The 18,998-nt window shown below is 43.1% G+C and overlaps 1 protein-coding gene across 9 annotated transcripts in view; it reads right to left on the reverse strand.

Moving 5' to 3' along the window:
- fat1a (FAT atypical cadherin 1a) overlaps window positions 1-18,998 on the reverse strand; it is a 97,804-nt gene that overhangs the window by 5,605 nt on the left and 73,201 nt on the right. For 5 of the 9 annotated variants that reach the window (XM_008403969.3, XM_008403992.3, XM_008403983.3 and 2 more), the window contains 14 exons: window positions 15,414-15,800; window positions 14,983-15,197; window positions 12,640-12,777; window positions 12,305-12,448; window positions 10,029-10,226; window positions 8,344-8,937; window positions 7,219-7,441; window positions 6,934-7,065; window positions 5,945-6,102; window positions 4,888-5,356; window positions 4,466-4,619; window positions 3,070-3,180; window positions 2,337-2,980; window positions 1,579-1,716 (listed from right to left, as the gene is read on the reverse strand). In XM_008403969.3, the coding sequence (XP_008402191.2) occupies window positions 1,579-1,716; window positions 2,337-2,980; window positions 3,070-3,180; window positions 4,466-4,619; window positions 4,888-5,356; window positions 5,945-6,102; window positions 6,934-7,065; window positions 7,219-7,441; window positions 8,344-8,937; window positions 10,029-10,226; window positions 12,305-12,448; window positions 12,640-12,777; window positions 14,983-15,197; window positions 15,414-15,800 (3,705 nt within the window). Of the gene's footprint in view, window positions 1-1,005; window positions 1,028-1,282; window positions 1,346-1,578; window positions 1,717-2,336; window positions 2,981-3,069; window positions 3,181-4,465; window positions 4,620-4,887; window positions 5,357-5,944; window positions 6,103-6,933; window positions 7,066-7,218; window positions 7,442-8,343; window positions 8,938-10,028; window positions 10,227-12,304; window positions 12,449-12,639; window positions 12,778-14,982; window positions 15,198-15,413; window positions 15,801-18,998 lie in introns of those variants that run through there. The other 4 variants (XR_533182.2, XR_014089768.1, XM_008404027.2 and 1 more) reach the window with 2 other exon arrangements.

Raw genomic sequence — 18,998 nt, forward strand, 5'->3', positions numbered from 1 at the left:
GATGGCAGCACACACCGGGGTCCTGGTTGCTCTTAACACACTTTTAGTCTTTGGAGCGTCAGCACTGAGTCTGAGGGGGTTATGGCTGGGATGAGACCGTGTCAGAGGGTGATGAGGGGGAACGGGGGGAGGGGTCAGGTTCTGACTGTACAACATAACACACAGCGACTATGTACTGAGAACCAGAGGGAGCCACTCACAGTACAGATGGAAGAATCAGGGGAATTCCCCAGAGATCCAAACATAAACTGTTTTTTTCTGTCAGATTTGGATATGTTCTGATTTTGGAAGGTGTAGATGAACTAAGTGATGATGGACTGACCTTCATCATCTACAGGTGCATCTCAGCAAATAAAATACCATCAAAAAGTTAATTTATTGAGTCATTTCATTGGAAAAACTGAAACTCTTGTTAAGAATATCAAAGAAATATAGTCAAAGCCTTTTACTTAGTTCTGCTAGTTGTGATGATGGCTGCATTTCTATTACAAACCTGTGCAAAACTGTCAAAAAATCAGAGTCCCAAAATCCTTCGAACACTACAGCTATCCCTATCAGCATTTTATCCTTCCACTAAACCTTTCATTCATATGATTGCCAACTTCTGTTGCAAAATGCTTTTGGGGGCTTTGTCATTGCTGAATCACTGTCAAGTCAGCCATTCCCCCAATGATTATGTAGACAACAATATGGACTCAAAATATCAATTCTGTTTAACAATATGTATTTTTTAGATGTTTTCCGTAATATTGAAATTGTACAAGAAACTGAATTTGTGGGTTTTGCTCGTTGTCAGCAAAGAAAATCAAAAGCACATGCTTAAAATATACCACTGTGTGATAAATATAGATAAGTTTGACAATTTGAATTGTATTATTTAAAAGTAAATACTATTAGATGATATTCTTATTGACTGAGATGAACCAGTAGGTGAAAACGAGAAAATTTAAATGAAAAGATGGGAGAACGGAAGAGAAATAAGAGTACCCTGGTAAAATACTCTTCGATGTTAAACATCCTTTTGTCTCTAAATTCACCAAAAAAGAACAGAAACAAACAGAAAAAGAGAAAATAAAGGATATTCAGGAAAAAATGTCAAATCAAAGGAAGCGATGAGCAACTTTGAAACATCCGTCTTCTTTCTGAAATAACGTCACAGAGTGAGAACAAAGAGCCGGGTCCTAAATGGTTTCTATGTTTTCCAATCAGTAATCTCAGCAGAACTGATCAGACGGGGGACTTGTGATTCTTCCGTCTGCATGGACAGTGACTGAGGACTTACAGGCCGGACCCCCTGCTTAAAACCTGGTTCTGGATCTGTGGACCGATTTGATCCATATGGGAGCTGAAGCCCCGCAGCGAAAAGAAACAGAAAAACAAAGTCATGTGACCCCACAGCCACTACCGGGGCATTTATTCAGCACATGCAAAAAGAATAAAAAAATAAAAAATTCTAAGTGTTAGCTGTAAATTTACCAGGCACCACATAAAACAAGAATAAACTCGTTACAAAATGCCTGAATGTTAAAAATGTAGAGAGCTGTCAGGTTAGCGGGTCCTGAACTGACGGCGGCGTACCGTTGTCGTCACATGACTCTGACTGGAAGGAGCTGAGCGAGTGGACCTCTGACATGCTGCCTCTGGTGTTGTACAGCTGACAGGCGCTCTCCTCCACCGGCTTCTTGGTCAGGCAGGGATCCAAGTCCACCACTTTAGCTGCAGAGAAGCAAATCAACCAAGCATTGGGATACACAAGGCATGTTTTTACTCAAATAGACAAATATAATAAATACTCAATTCAGATTGGGCATCACCGCTTTCCTCTAAGGCTGTCAAACGATGAATACTTTTAAGCTGATTAACAACAGGGTTGCTGTGAATTAATCCTGATTAAATAATTTTTAAAATAAATAAACTTCGTTATTAAGTCTATTTATTTACAAATATTTTTATTAAGGCTATCTGTTAATTTCTCATGACTTTGATGCTTTGTTTTTATGTTTATTCATATTTTGTATTTCTTCAAAGCAGATTAGAGTTGCTTAAGTTGTGAATAGCTGCATGTAAAAAGATAATTTGCTACATTGTTTTGTCTACAACAGTAAAATAATTTTGGGTTTTTTCCTGTGTTCTGAGCACCGCAGGGCAGCTGAGGGAGGAGGTGGAGGAGATCAAGCTTTTCATAACATACCATCAGAACAAACTGAGCTTTAACAAATATGTAAAAAACATATTTTTTATTAAAGTTACAACGTGTTAATTTTGACAGCTCTACTTTCCACACAATGTAATAAGTTAGATTTAGTTTAACAGCAGCCAGAGGGAAGCGGACTTACTGTCGTAGTCATAGTCCCAGTTGGGTTTCTGTATGGAGTCGCTGTCTGACACAGAGTTGGATGGAGGGGGCGGGGGCAGGTTGGGCGCCACGCTGCACACCGCCACGGTTTTCCGGTGTCCGTGAACAGAATCCGGGTTGAAAGTGGTGAACTCCGGGTGCTCCGGGATGGTGGAGCCTTCGAACGAGTTCCTGTCCAGGTTGTTCCGCGAGTCGCTGGGAATGCTGGGAGTGTAGGAGATGGGGCGCACGGGGACCTGAGGGGGGATGTCAGAGTAGATGTTCTTGTTGAGCTTGGAGTCAAAGTACGGCCTCTGGAGGAAGGAGTGAGGCACGCCGGAGCCGCCAGGGTGTTTGTCGGCGCCGCCCGTCTTCGACTTGCTGCGGCACGCTCTCTTGCGGATGAAGATGAAGAAGAGGACCAGGATGAAGATGCTGAACAAGAAGACCGCGATGCCGATCACCTCCTCCAGGCCGATGTTCCAGGGGGTGGAGACGAACTGATTCTGCACCTCCTCTGGGAGATCACACTTCTGCCCGCGGAAACCCAGAGAGCAGTTGCACTTAAAGGAGCCGTAGGTGTTTTGACACTGGCCTCCGTTGGCACACGGGTTCTTGATGCACTCGTCGACGTCGCTCAGGCACCTTGGACAGAACGGAGAGGGATTCGGTGAGGTTCTGATGCAAAGCGTCGAACTGATCCAGATGGAGAATTTGAGTCCAAACAGACTTACCTGTCTCCCTGGAAACCAGCTACACACTCGCACACCGGACCGTCCAGGCTGTCGATACACGTCCCGCTGTTTTTACAGGGGTTGTCTCTGCAGTACGGCCCCAACTGGCACCTGAGGAAAGTGAGGATGGACAGGAGCTTCACTTCTGAGATGTGTTGACAGAAATCATTTTGTAATCTACATCTCTAAAGAAAGCATTTTGTGTTGTCTTTTATTTTGCATTTGATGTGACCAACATAAGGAAGTAGATTATTGTGAAATGGAGAAAAAAATAACATGTACTTTTTATTTTCAAATATGAAAAATGTGTATTTGTAGTCAAACTCTTTTACTCTGACTCTCCTAAATAAAACCTAGTGCAATCGGCTACCTTAAAAATATTCACATTCAGTCTGACTGAGCTTGAACTTTTTGGCAAAGAAGAACGGATTAAAGATCTCTAGATGATCTTTGCCCCATAAGACCCAGAGTTGTAATATTAATCTCTTTTTAAAAAAGATGGACACAGGTTGACTTCTTCTTGTTTTTTTACTCAAAGTTAAGAGATTGAACACTATAGTTGAGTTTTGGAATGCTATTGGATAGGAAATACTAATAAGGTAAAAAAAATAACACAACTGGAGAAACTGTGGTTGAGCAGGATCTCTGGGGTTACTGAGCCAGAAAAACCAACAAGTAGAAATTTTGGGGTGATCATTATAACGTCTAAAATATGTATGTGTATATAATTTATGTGCAACACTTTCACAAAATGCTAAATATTTTATATTATAATTTTAATGTTACATTTTTGGCAAGCCTTACTCAAACAAAAAAAAAAAACTCAAAGCAGAACATGTTCATCTCCAGAGGACTCACACAAATTGGAACATTTTTTCAGGTCTTTCTATGTCCGGGTCTTGCAACGATAAATGAGTTGAACATAATAAAAAAACTAAATTTTTCGGAAAATTATTTGCAAAGCAACTTGACCTATATGTGTTTATCCTCCTGTTTTATAAAGAAAAACTATTTCTACTAAACCGACACATCAAATCCCAGTACGTGTAATGTAACCAATGTAGTAAAGTTAACCAACAAGCTTATGGATGGGTGTAGTGGACGGTTCCTAAGCAACCATTAACCATTAGTAGAGGACCTTCATGTTTTGAATGTATAGATATGACTGTTTCTGGATAAGAAAAAGAAACAAATTCACTTTTGCATCCAATGTCTGTTTTTCAAAAGTTACTGGAGTAGTACAATCAAATAAATCACTAAAATCCTCAAATTAACACAAAATTCCTTCCACCAAAAAATTTTATCTACACATGAGATGAGAGGGAAGGTTTTCATACATTAGAAATCACACATGGAAGCTGGGCTGATTTATTTAACACATTCCTATCACCGTTACCTCTGTCCAGAGTACTGGCCTCGGCACTGGCAGTAGAAGTCGTCGGCGCGGGGAACACAGGTGCCGCCGTACAGGCAGGGGTTGGAGGTGCAGGGGCTTATTGCAAGCTCACACTGGGAGCCCATGAAGGAGGAAGGACACTTGCAGAAGTATCCTGTGGAGTTCAGGAAAAAGAAGGCTAATGAGGATGAGGCGCTGAGCGTAATATTCTTGCAATCAGAATTCTGATGAGGAATGGGATTTTTTTCTTTAATTATGCAGGTGTTTCGTGTAAATCTGAACAAATTTTGCATATTTCTTTAAAAAAAAACCTGCAGATGAGACTGCCTTGATGTATCTCTTCTGTCTATAATTTATGATTCTTCTGGCTTAGGGTCGATGTGAACTGGTGCAGATGATCAAAGGAGCAGGGAAAGACTCACCTCCATTGGCCAAAGAGACGCAGCTCCCTCCGTTGGTGCAGGGGTTGCTGGAGCAACTCTCCTCAGGCGCGAGGGCGCAGCCCGGGGCCACGTCCACCATGTCCTCCAGCACGGCCTGCGCCCGCCGCGCCCGGCTGTTCAGCGGCAGCTCCAGGCCGTTCAGTGCCATGGCCTCCATACAGCCGCGCAGCCCGTTGGCGACGGGCAGGCTGCGGCCCAGGCGCTGCGAGGAGTGCTGGCGGACGTGTCCGCCGAAGTAAATGTTGTTGTCGAGGTTGAGCGTGCGCAGGGTGCCTGGAGCCGTGCCCGAGGCGGCGTGCACCTGGTCCAGCACCAGCTTGGCATAATTACCGTCCACCTCCAGGGAGACAGAGTGCCACTCCCCGTCGTTAACCTGGGCGCTGTGGACCGACACCAGGCCGGGGCCGCTGCCGCAGTCAAATTTGTACTGCAGGCGTCCGTTTACAATCTGTTTCAAGAGACGAAACGCTGCTGAGTTCCAGAGTTGGAACAAACTCTAAATGTGCAGGAAATGTCAGCAGGCCAATCATGTAACCTGGTCTCAGCTCGCAAAACTGTTTTTCGCAGTTTTGAGAAAAACACTCATTTTCATACAGCTGAAAAATCGTCTCATCCTAGTGTCTAAATGAATAAAGCTTCATTTAGACACTAAAGGAAGCTTTATTCTCTTCAAACATCTAAAATATGAAAACAATTGGTGTTAAAATCCTTAGATGGCAGCCTGGAACTTAAATGCCTCTTTGTCTGGCATGCAGAGCGCTCCTCCAGACAGACTGAAAATGGAATGTGTGTAAAACTCCTGTCTGCTTCCCTTCACTACTAAAATAGTTTGCGTTAGTTTTTTTCCCCTCCCAGCTAGCCACATTCCCATAGTGAGGCGTGTGAATGGAGCTTTTAAATGCCCTTTGAACCCTTCAAGTCTCAGACAGAATGGGCTCAGAGAAAGGGCGAGGTCTGTTTCCTTATGCGGCTCTTTAAATGTGGAGGACAAAGGTTCAAATTTGAAGACGCGACTACATAATGAGTTTGAACACACCTCAAGGATGCTGTAGTCTGTCCCTTTCGCGTACATGACAGTGGCGTGGCTGGAGAAGGTCCGGAGCCTCAGAGACAACTTCATCAGCTCCTTGTTGTCGTTCTCCATCAGACGGTACTTCACATAACCGTTTCCACCGAAGGTCAGTGAGTGACCATCTGAGACAAAAAAAACAACATTTACTGAGAACAGCAAGAGAAGCAAAGCACTACAAAACCAACACTGGAGCTCAGGAGACTAGATGACACAACACGGGGTTCAGGAGTGAAGACCTGACCAACATCGATCAAAAAGAAAAGCTTTTTGAGTTTTGCACAGAAAGAAAAATGTCAGAAAGTCAAATAGCCTCGTATATTAGCATCAATAGTAACCATGGAGCTGATAGTTTACTTTAGCACTGTTAGCATCTAACATTTACATTTACAGTGTTGACGAGTTGTTTGTATTTTGTCTCTCAGCATCTACCTAAAATGTTCTCACACAAACAATGACAAACAAGTACACATTGTTTTTTTTTTTTTGTGGGGGGAGGGGGGTTCTAGATGCAGAGAGAAATCAACCAGCCAATGAAATGAGACAATTTTCAGCGTTTTAGGTGAGTGGCACCACCAGCTACTGTCTACTAAATCTAATTCCATTACAAATGTGTGCAAAATTTTGGTGTTTTCATAAAAAATGCAATTAAAATTACATGTGAAAAAGTTATTTCACACAATAAGTCATTAAACATGCCCTGCCATCTTCCTCCTACCACTTCCTGTTGTCTTCCTCATCTTTACTGACATTAGTAACATCTGTTGTAGATCATGTGAATTGTGTGATGTAAAAAAAAACAAACATTTCCATTGCATGTTTACAATAAGCTAATTTATTTTTGTAGACTCTATTTGTACATTTATCAGGTCAGCTAATGCACTGCAACTTTACAACTCCAGAGACGGCGGTTCATGTAGAAAAGGTTTTAATATATAAAAAAGAAAAGTTCCTACCGGAACATTTGCCCGTTTTGGCCTCCGGACACACACAGCTGTAGATGGTGTCTCTGGGGTCAGCCACGCAGTCCATCCCCTCTGGACAGGGGCTGTTCTCACACAGGTTGTTCAGGACAGGACACTTACCGCCTAAATGTCACGACACACCACAGTTATCAACAGGAGACTTAATGGAACAAAACACCCAATGTGTGTGTGTGTGTGTGTGTGCGGGCGTGCGCGCGCGTGTGTGTGTGTGTGTGTGTGCGTGCGTGTGTGTGTGTGTGTGTGTGATTGAAGTACCGTCACACTGGCACGTGGCCGTCCTCACGTGCCGCGGCGTGACAAAGCTGAGGCGGGCGGTGCTGTACGTGGACATGGCGGTTTTATCCAGAGAGACGACCTCGTCGCAGAAGTGCAGCGGGCAATCCAGACCCGCACACAGCTTCTGAACCACGCGCACGATGCGAACCCCGATCATGTCCTCGATCATAGCCGCAGAGGAGTTCAGCTTGCGGAAGACAACCTGATGAAAATTCAGCAGAAAATGACTCAGTCAAAGGGATTAGTGTGACCGGAGTGTCCAAAGTCAGTCCTCAGTGGCCGGTGTTCTGCATGCTATAGTTCTCTCCCTGGCTAACCACACATGAATCAAATGATGGTTCATTGGCAGACCTCTGCAAAAGGCTTTACATACTGAGGCTGTAGTTGGAGCATTTGAATCAGCCGTGTTGGAGGAGAGACGCATTGAAAACTGTCAGCCCTCCAGGAGCAGATTTGGTTCTTCCTGCTCGCTACCTATCTTACCTTCAGTTATAAAAATTATATGAATATGAAATATGACAACAAATAAATTTGACTTCATAATTTAATGCCTTGAAATTGGGCCTCTGACTCTTTACAAACTATGTCTCTTTCGGAAACTCCGAATTCAGGAAGTCATCACAACACGGCTCCTCTATTAAGCCTTTAATGTTTTTACCAGAGTTTCACTGAGAAGTAACTTGTATTATAATCTCAGCAGATGCTCAGTTCCACTGGGTGTTTGTTAATTGCTGCTGGCTAGTCTGAAGGAGCTGAGAGGGCTGCTCTGTGAAGTTGAAGCTCAGAAGATTAGAAATTGCAACTCTGAGGAGGAGCTGTGCCTTAAAGGCGGAGCTTGGTCCCACCAATAGTTTTGCTCAGCTGAATGGTTTCCATGAGAGACTAAAGGATTTCTCAAACATCTTTGAAAGAATCCATGTATGTTTTTGATGAGGAAATAACATTATACACTCAAAAAAGTTGATTTTACATAATAATAAAGAAATAGGTTGCCTAAAAATAATAATTTAGACCGCTGATTTTAAAATTATACAAAATTAATAAAATCTCATGAGTGAAAAATAAATACACCTTTTTGAAACTTCCTGTTCTGGCTGGTCTTACCTCCTGGGACTGGTAGGGGCTCCCAGATCTCTCCAGAGTCAGCAGGACGTCCAGATCTCCTTGCTCTGGCTGAAGGCTCACCAACTGGACCTCGCTCCTGCGGACCCCGGCGATGTTCCTGAGTGCCCGCTGGAAGTTCCTCCAGTAGTCCCCAATGAACTCCTCTGGGGCAATGCTTCCGAAGCGCACCGCAATGGAGTTGTCCAAGGCCTGACGAGCCGCTTGGCGAATGTGCACATTGACGTCCGCTGGCGTTGTGAAGCGTCCATCGGTCACCGTCACGTTCAGAGGGTACTGGCCCACGTCGAGCGGTCGCAGGGCGATGATTTTGCCGTCCGAGGCCGACACCGAAAACAAGGCTCCGCTCTCGTCTGCTGGAGAGGAAGCGGGAGCAGCGAGGCTGTAGGTGAGGGTGTCGTAGATGTCCTGGTCAGTGGCGTGGATCTTTCCCAACACGCCCCCGGGGTACTCATCGCCAGCAACAGAGACAAAAATGTCCAGCGGGAGTACAGCGGGGGGATAAACGCTCTCTTCGATGATTCGCACGCTGACGAAGGCGGTGGAGGACAGCTGGGGCTTGCCACTGTCGGACACCTGCACAGGAGAGCAGGACGGTGAGGCTTTACCTGCCTTCCAACACCAGAGGGCAGTCAAACTCTTCCACTGCTGCCTCAGTCCCTCGGCTTACAGCATCCACACATTGCAAATGCACCAGATACAGAGAGCCAACAAAACATTAACGAGATGAAACATCTTAACAACCACACTTTCACGAGATTTAGCTGTTGGTTCAGCAGGAAAACAACCAACAGCAATGACTCAAATCAGAGCTTGAGTCTTGTGTGCACAACGACATCACACTTTTCATGTCCCATCTGCCCACACATTTCTCCTCTGTTCCCTTCCACCGAGGTAACACGTGACAGAGCCAAATCAAAGCTGCTCTCTGTCCTATTTAGTCGCCTATAAGGTGCTTTGAAGCAGCTGTGGACTTTTATAGACTTTTAAAATAATTCTGTTAGTTTATAAATCACCAAACGGTTTAGCACCATAATACATTAAAGATCTGCTGTTGTTGTATCAACCTTCCAGACCTCTCGGGTCTCTGGTTCTAGTTCTGGTGACGCAGCATTCAGCTTCTATGCACCACAAATCTGGAACAAACTTCAAGAAAACTGTAGAATAGCTGAAATGCTGAGTTCCTTTAAATCAACACTAAAAATCCACCTATTTAGCCATAATTAATAAAACATTGAAAAACATATTAGAAATGTAATGATGATTTTAACAATAACTCGTGACAAAATGCAATATTGGTTATTGGCTTTCACAACTGTTGATGTGTTTTTGATGTTTTTATGTTTTAATGTAAGAGATGTAAAGCACTTTGAACTGCCTTGCTGCTGAAATGTTCTATAAAAATAAACTTGACTGATTGATTGAGTGATGTCTATTTATATTCAAATCAAATCAAATTAGATTTTACTTCTATTCAGCTTCTCTGGTAAAGTTGCTCTTGGTGCAGCAAGCTCTCAGCAAAATACTGCAGGGGGGTTCAGACTGCTTGGAGAAGCGATGAAAGGCAGGAGGGAAAAGAATGTGGATAAACAGAAATCTGCCGAAGCTCCAAAGTTTAAATTGATGCAAACCGCCGACCCTCGTCTCACCTCGGCTCTGTGACTCACCTGCGCTTGAAGTAAGTAGTGCTCTTTAGATTTCCTGCTCAGCACCCCCGTGGTCACCAGCGCTCCCTGCTGGTTGATGTGGAAAACGCCGCCCTCGTTCCCCTCCACGATGGTGAAGGTGAAAGGTGGGCCGTTGTGTGAAGCGTCTCGATCGCTCACGGTCAGCTGAAGAATGCTGGTGCCTTTTGGTCGATTCTCCTGAGAGTCACAAGAGGTGTGATGAAGAGACGTGCTTTGCTTGAAGTCATTGACTTCTGAAATGCATCAATGCTGCTTTGTGGACTGAAAGAGAATCTCTGAGCTGGACAAAAGGCCATCTGAAACTGATCCCACCTCTATGGACTATAGGTGCATCTCAGTCAATCAGAATAGTTTTGAAACTCACGACAGTCACTACATAGAGAATGACACATTGCAAGCTTTTATTTCAGTTTATTTCAGCTGGTCAGCTGGAATTTATTACCTTTTGCTTCTTATCTACCAGAAACATTCAGCTATCAATTATTTAAAAACCCTTAGGACTAAAAGGACATTCTTCTGACTTTCAAACATACTCCTGTAAACATATCCATTAAAATGAGTACATTGTGTGCGTGTGTGTGTGGGTGTGTGTGTGCGCGTGTGTGTGTGTGTGTGTTTGCATCTATTTCTAATTTCATCAAGGCAACAAATAAAGTAAGACCAGATCAATGACACCTCTGTGTTCTTTTAAAAATAGTTTGTGAGTAATACAGATGACATGTTAATGACAGAGCTTAGCTTGAAGCATCCGGCTTCTGGAAGGTTCTGCTTTAATGCTGACCATTTCTGACTTTTCATAGTTTTTCCAACTGGACAAAAGAAGAGCTACCTCCATGATTATTTATGTTTCTAAAGTCTCTGTTGGCTCTGACTGATCAGACAGTAGAAGTTAAAAGAACAGCATAAGTTTGAAAAGAAAGTGTTCTCCTTTCTGCGCCTGAATAATGTTCACATCTGACATCTATTGAATCTTTTGTAACCCATTACATTCATTCTGTAGAGCTAAAAAAAAAAGCTATCGATCTTCCTGTGGGTGTTTTCAGTATGTGTAGCTCTGGATTTTCCCCCTCATAGTTGATTTAAGAGAATTTACTGCAATACTTTGATCAAACCCTAATAGGCCATAAAGCACAGGCAGTGAAGAGGTGAAGCAATGTTCAGATCTGATGCTCTGCAGCAAGCTGGCATGTGTTCTGTCCACTGATTACATAAATAAATGAGTTGCAAATTGAATCCAGTATAAAGTAAATATCATACAATTCTTTGGAAACCCTGACAGTCATAAATCGTCTCAGTTATATGAAATTGGCTGATATGTGGCAGCCGTTTTCCTTTGTTCTAACTGTTTAGCTTTGTTTTATGAAGTGTTGTAAGAGGACATTTGAGATAGGTAAACATAATTATTTCATTGAATTATCTGTTCAATGAATTTTGAGCCAAGTTGTAAAAGCCATATAAATACCCAATGTGCATCCATAGTAAGAATGTCCAAATAGTCTTAGTGTCATACCTGATGTTCCTCATCCCACCACCAGGGAATCAAACACATTTTTGGAGGAACTTCCAGGATAGACTTTTGGTGTGTTCTAGTCCCGTGTAAAATATTCAAATATAAGTTTTCATGATGCGTGTTTGGCCAAAGGCTGCATGGATTTATGGATGTAGGATTGACATGTAGGAGCTCTGGATGTTCACTTTCATAATTATAGATATAATTATCAGTTAATAGCATGCTCCACTAGTTTAGCGTATTCATCCTTCTCACAAAAGTCTAAACTTGCTGAGTTCATTAATCAGTTAACTTTAGTGCATCAGTCGCTTTACTATCTTTCCTAAATGCTGAGGGAAGAAAGCATTCTCTCTTCTACTGAGCTTCCGCCACTCTATTGATGCAGCTCCCTTTAATGTTTCTTATCCTCCCCCCCCTTCCTCTAATAAGCCATCCCCTCTCATCTTTCCACCTTGTAGATTTCCCTCTCCTTCACTCCCTCCATCCCTGATCTGTGTTCCTGCGCTTTAAGATTCAACCTCTGTCTTTCAATCCCCCTGCTTCTCCCTTCTTCCTACCTTTGTTCTTCCTCCATCCTCCTCCTTCTTGATATTCTGCTCGCAAAGCCTTCCGTTATTTCTTTCTCCTAATCTCTCTCCGTGTCCGCTGCGATCCCTCCTGCAGCCCCTCGTCTCTTCCTCCCTCTCCATCTATCTTTTTCACTCTAATCAGCAATCTGCACTGACCCCCCTCTACCCCCTCTCACCTGGATGATGAGGCTGTAGTTGGCCTGGGAGAAAAGGGGTGGGTTATCATTGACGTCTGAGATGTCAATGTTGATTATGGCGCTGCTGGACAGAGGGGGCACCCCGTTGTCCACGGCGACCACCTTCAGAGTGTACCCAGACATCTGGGGGAAACACAGAGCAGGAGTTACTGTACATGAACAAAAGTGCTCTTCTAAGCAATAATGCAAATCACTAAACAAGCCTCCCTATTAAGTCAGCATGAGTCTGATTGGATTTTGCATTCACTGCAATTAGTTCCTCAATGGATTACATTGCATGAGAACAGCCAGGAAGTATCGGCTGCTCCACTTACTCTCTCTCTGTCCAGCTGGCGAGCAACTTTAAGCTCCCCGCGCAGCGGCTCCATGGTGAACGGGCTGCCTTGGTTGCCGTCCACAATGGAGTAGCGGATGTGATTGTGGGACGGTCCATCGGAATCCTCGGCCACCACCTTTCAGTCAAAGAGAATGCCACAAAGAATTGGTTAACAACATATATCCACCTATATATGCTGTTTATATGTGTATGTGTGTGTATATATATATATATATATATATATATATATATATATATATTTATTTATTTATTTTTTGTCACTATGTCCCGACAGTACAATATAAGACAGATAATCTGTGAAACGATCAATCTCCTCCTCGTCCCTGAGCTGCTGTTGCCTTCTGAAGAAATGCACCGCTTCCAGTCAAAAACAATCAGTCATAGCCAGGAGGAGGGCCTTAGCGCTGTTAATAATCCTCATGTGCTCGCTGCTAAATGTGCTAATGGCAGAGAAAAAACTCTACAGCTACAGGAATACCATTTATCCGCTGTTATCGGGTATTCTAACTAGCCTTAGCATTCATGATCGGCTCTGCTATCAGGAAGAAGCTGGAGCATAGCAGAGTAAAGGGGATGAGCAGCGCCACCTACAGGGTGACTGACAGTGCTAAGACCCTCCTCCTGGCTCTGATTGGTTGTTTCTATTTAGCACTGGGAGAATGCAGAGGAACTTGAGTTTCTTCACAGTTTATCTCTCATATCACACTGTCACCACAGACAGAGAGTTTTGACATATGTGAAAATAAATATTTTATCCAGCTGTCTCTCTATCAAGCTGCCATGATTTTTTCTTACATCAAAAATCATGGCATTTTAACAGGGATATATTTTTGAGAGCCAGTGCAAAATGAATTTAGCTATGCAGCTTTATACACATACACACACACACAACAAATTACACAGCACTAAAAACCTCAATAAATGTCAAATACAAAAAAAGGATCCCTGGGGAAATTAGCACACAGAGGATTTACAGGTATGAGACAATGGCATGCATTAAAATCTAATTTTCTGATGGTTCATTTATATTCAGGTACCTTAGATGTACAGATAAAGGGCTGGGAGTGGGGATCATTTTCAAACAGAGGGAAGACAGAAATCAATAGGGAGTTAAAATGAGACGGGCTAAAGGTTACAAATACCTCGAGTTGAATAGGAGGCCTAATGAGTCACATGTGTTCAGTTTCTCCGGCTTTAGTATGTGTGTCAGAAATTGAACCAGAACGTGGCGTTGCAGTGAGCATGAAGAGCAGCGGTCCTAATTTAGCTGCTCCACCAGATGGTGGTTTGCCACAGGTGCAGATATGTGATAGTGCATTCAGCGAATAATGGACGGAGAGGAGACAGGCCATGAGCGAGGAAATGAACCACAGAGGGAGAAGGTGGATAAACTGACACATCTGGCTGGAGGGAAATCAGGAGTGATGAAATATGTCAAACCCTTCACATGGTTTTGGAGTGATTATGGGTATTCACAAAAAAAAGTCATCTGCTCTGTACAAGCTAAGCATATCCCAGAGAGAACGTGTATCCTTTCTAGGGCTGTCAGCCAATTAAGGAATGTAATCAATTAATCACACTCTGCTGCTGTGATTAATCATAATGAATCAGTGAATCACTATGCCTAACTTTATTAGAATGAAATGTAAATATGGGGAACTTATTCTACTACACATGCATAGAGGTATAGCAAACTTGTTCGGGGGACTATTGACAGATAAGGTTATATTTTATTTTCCAGTGCACCACCCCTTTCTGATGCAGGCCTGGGCAAATGCCCATATTAAAAACTTTATGCGTATTTTCAAAAAAGAAATGTTTGCATGCTTGGTTTCACTGTCTCAAACCAAGCATGTCTGGAGATTCTCAGCTTTTCAGGTTTTTATATGCAGGAAGGTGAAAATGATGTCATGTTGTTTTAAACATTAATTTATTAAAGTCGCTTTTCTGTTCATTTTCTGTGGAATTTGTGCAATGAGGCCACAGTTGCTTGTCCTCATCCAGCAGAGTGAACGGCATAATTCAAGCATGTGAAACTTGAAGCTCGTACATGTAGACGTGAACACGAGGGCTAGAGACCAAACACAAGAAAGTCAAAAAAATTGTAACTTATGTTGCCGTCAGTTGTCGCAGAAAACCTTCGCCTTTCGATCCCCATGTGTCGAGTCCATAACGCACTGCTGTGAATTAGTCGACCCTCTTTTGGAGAGAAGCTTTTAGGTCTAAATAGGTAGTTTCACTAATCTACGTTATGTAATATCAGCGTGTTAAAATCTTCAGAGTAATTGCATTCGTTAACGCTGACACAGCTAGTCCTTACTGTTAATACGGCCTTCCCGAGCTCGGCGTCCTCACTGATGACTGTAGTGTAGACATGCTGGCTGAAGATGGGCTTGTTGTCGTTGACATCGGTAAGGTTGATGTTCACAGTAGCGATGTCACTGAGCGGAGGGGAACCCCCATCTGTGGCTTCCACGGTGATATAGTATTCATGAGACGCCTCATAGTCCAACGCGTCGATCACAAATACATCGCCTGCAAGTCAAGAGGAAGTGGAGTTTAAATAACAGAAGAAAAGTCTACAAATGAAGAATTTTTAAAACCCATAGCTATAAAGCACTACAATCAAAATAACATTTGGAAAGTCATATGGATCTAAAAAAACCCAGTAAATTTAATAAAATTTCAAATGACAAAAATCAAAAATCAAGCGGAAAACTACATAAAAGTAAAACCAGGTTGGTTACGTACCACTGTGGGGATCCACACTGAACCTGCCGTGTTCGTTCCCGCTGATGATGCTGTAGGAAATCTCCCCGTTAGCGTCGGCGTCGCGGCTAGCCGCCTGCACTCGGACCACCTGGGTGCCCACCGCCACATCCTCGGACAGGTTGGCCGTGTACTCCCGGTGCTCGAACACCGGCGGGTTGTCGTTGATGTCCAGCACCGAGACCACCACCTCGCACAATGAGGAGTGACGTGGAGAGCCCCGGTCGCTGGCACGGGCCTTCAGCTCATACACCGACTGCACCTCGCGGTCCAGGGGGCGCTCCAGGGTAATCACGCCGCTTTGCTCGTCAATGGAGAAGAATCCGTCAGCGGAGTCGGCCAGGGAGTAGACGATGTCACCGTTAAGACCTAGAATGACCAAAAAAAACCCAGAATTGTCCATGACACTTCAACAATCACTCTTTTAATTCATCAAATGACAAAGTTCAGTTTACAACTAGTTTGAGAGTCTGGTTGTACATAATTATAACTCCCCCCGGTGCCATTTAACCCAGGTAACTGGCACATCAGTTTTTCTTAGGGAGCATTAAATTCTTAGACTTGGAGACGATTTCATGATTTGTCACATTATAAATACAGAAATGACTGTATATTATTGCGATTTTCATATATTTTTCAAATGAAAACCGTAAAGTATGGCAAGTAGAAACACAATTTTCTACATTTGCAGCTGAAATTTCAAGTCTTTTGCCTCTACATGCTTGGTAAAAACCAGCCTCTTGTTCTACGCTTCGCTTCGTGCAGAGGGTCTGAATCTTCAGCTGCTGAGAAGAGATTCAACAAATGCAGACTCTGTTGAAAGTTTTATACGATTGGATCTGATTTCACCCAATTGCTGTCACTCGGACATAACATATGTGATGCACCAGCTCGGCGGTGAAGGAAGCTACGCTATGAGGCTTACTGGAAATTGTGTGCGTTGTTAACAACCATTCCTCACCAAAAAGAGAGTAGAGCCCAGTCAAACAACATCTTGGCAAGCAAATGAATGTCATAAGAATTCCTCTTGCTCCGACTTTAACTGCCCAATGTTTAGAAGTGTGGCCGACACGAACCGAATGTCTTCATTCACTTCCTCCGCTGCCTTTATCAAACTACAACTACAGAAGTTGCATAATCGTTCACAACTCCTTCTGTTTGCTGATTGGCCCAGTTGAAAATCATCGTAAGAAATCAAGAGCAGTGGGAGAAATCCCAGATGGAGCACTGAAGAGAGATTAGAATTGCAGAGGAAGGAAATGGACAGGCCAGCTTCACACATCCATACACAGAAATGTGTGCTAAATCTATAACGACAAGGTTTATCCTCAGTCAGGTTAGATAAAGATTATCTGTGGGTCTTTTTTTTTTTTGTTGTTCTGGCATGTATTTTCTGCCATACATTTTTTGGGGGGATTGTTTCTTTACCTTCACAGATTGTTGGTCTGTCACATCAAATCCCATATAAAATACATTCCACCATGTGGTTGTAAATTGCCAAAATGCGCAACGTTGAAACAGTATGAATACTTTGCTATAATACTGTAAATGATCCATGGTTCACTGTGAGCGCTGGTGCTAACCGCCTGATCTGTCACGTCCTCATAACTCATGTCCTCCCACAAGTGTGATGTACCCGGAAACAAGACAGAGACTGATCACGATAATAATCATAATGCTTTCCTGCAGGTGGTCCCCATTTGGAATCCGCTATTATAGTCCCATTTATCAGGTGAGTGCCCTCCATCCTGTCTAAATCTCATTAACACGCTGGAGAGATGACCGTAGGGAACCCCGCTTATATAGATCCTTATCACTTTCATCTGGTCGGAACGTTTAGAAGACGATTGCTTGATGATGCTTAGGAGAATTGTTTAGAGTTATATCTGTCTATATTGTCTTATATGGTTACTTGTAATGACGCTCGTCTTGGTCCCTTGGCAGAAACGCTGAAAATTAAACTGAGCTGGAAACATTTGGTTAATTAAGCCGTTACTTTATACGCAGAAAATGAAAAGGCTGCTGTCCCTTCAGTTTTAATGAATTAAGAATAAAATAGTTTATTATATGAAATCTTATTGATGTAGAGCTGGGTTTGTTCTCTAAAGGTGTTTTAACACCGGACAGCTCAGTGGACTCGGTTGTTCCCCCTTTCACCTGTGGGGGCGCTGCACCAAGAACTGCTGAAGGAAACGACACAAAAACCTCTGAAGATGACATAAAGTCAGATTTTAGCGGTTTTAGGATTTTTTTTTCTGTCTTTGGTAAAAGACCACAAGCTATTTCTCCTGCAGCACCAGACACACATGTTTATTTTGGTTGTATTTACCCAGAATGCCCAGCTCTATGGTTCTCTCTCTGCTATTGGAGTGGTTTCTGGTCTCTGTATAGCATAACATTCTGGGAGATGTAGGCAGATGAAAAGCTATAACTGTTCAAGCTGAGCTAAACAAGGTGAGTGGGATTAACTAACTCACTCTTCGGTTACCGAGCCACAACTTGTTGAGTAACTTGCCAAAGGGCAGTTTCAAGTTTTGCCGTCATGCCTCATAACTTCTTAAAAAAACAGTGGATAAAACAGGACAGATATTTAAACGAAAAAGACAAATTGATATTGATGTGAAACGCTTATATCATGATATGTTTTTCAGCCATATTGTCCAGCCCCAACCACAACGATTCATTCGTTTTAGGCAGGGCCAGCTCTTTGAAGACATCTTAAAGTTTGACTGCAGTGAGCTTCTGAAGATCTCTGACAAAGTAACAAAGAAGGATAAAGCACAAAACGTTCAAATTCCTCCAAAACGGTGAAACTTTAAAAGCGGAATGAGCGAAATAAGATTGCAGAGCAGCGCCGGGGGCCAAGAGATACACTCAAACCCAGGTGGTGAGATAAAGGACAAAGCAGAATCAGAGGGGGAATTTAGAAGTTTATCACGGATCAAGGGCACCAGTCTGCCTCTGTGTCTCTGTCTGGTTCATAATCATTCTGCACTGATAAGTGCTGCCTCTCAGAGATTGTAACGGGAGGCTGAACTGGGGGAGCAAACTATGTGGGCGAGGAACCGACATCATAGAGAGATCACAGAGGCTGTGGCACACAGCGAGCAGCGCCAAGAATGAATCCACTCTAAAATATGCAGAAAGTATGGAGGATAATGCAATATTTTCCTCTGAGGAGGAGGGTTACATTAGATTTAAAATTTTGATGCTTGGCTGGAAAGACAACTGATTGAAGCCTGTGGTAACTGGGTCAAACCTACTGATTTTGTTTGGCTCTCTGAAAGTGGATCTGAGCCAAATATGCAATGCTTCATGCTCGCAGCTAAATAAGAAACACTACAGACACACAAAAAAAAAAAAACTATTACTTTAAATATACACGCATCTACGAGCTGCTGAAATCCATCTACGCCTGCACAGAGTAACTAATAATTACTGCTCCTGGCTAACCGTCGGGGTACATGTCACTCTCGCCGCCCTTTCGAAAACTGCTCTCGCCCTTGATAAGTAAAATACAAAACACATTTCTGCAAGCCAAGCCTGCGCAACGAGAAGTCTTAATGC

This window comes from Poecilia reticulata, chromosome 1, assembly GCF_904066995.2.
Source record: "Poecilia reticulata chromosome 1, P_reticulata-male-v2, whole genome shotgun sequence".
Lineage (NCBI taxonomy): Eukaryota > Metazoa > Chordata > Actinopteri > Cyprinodontiformes > Poeciliidae > Poecilia > Poecilia reticulata.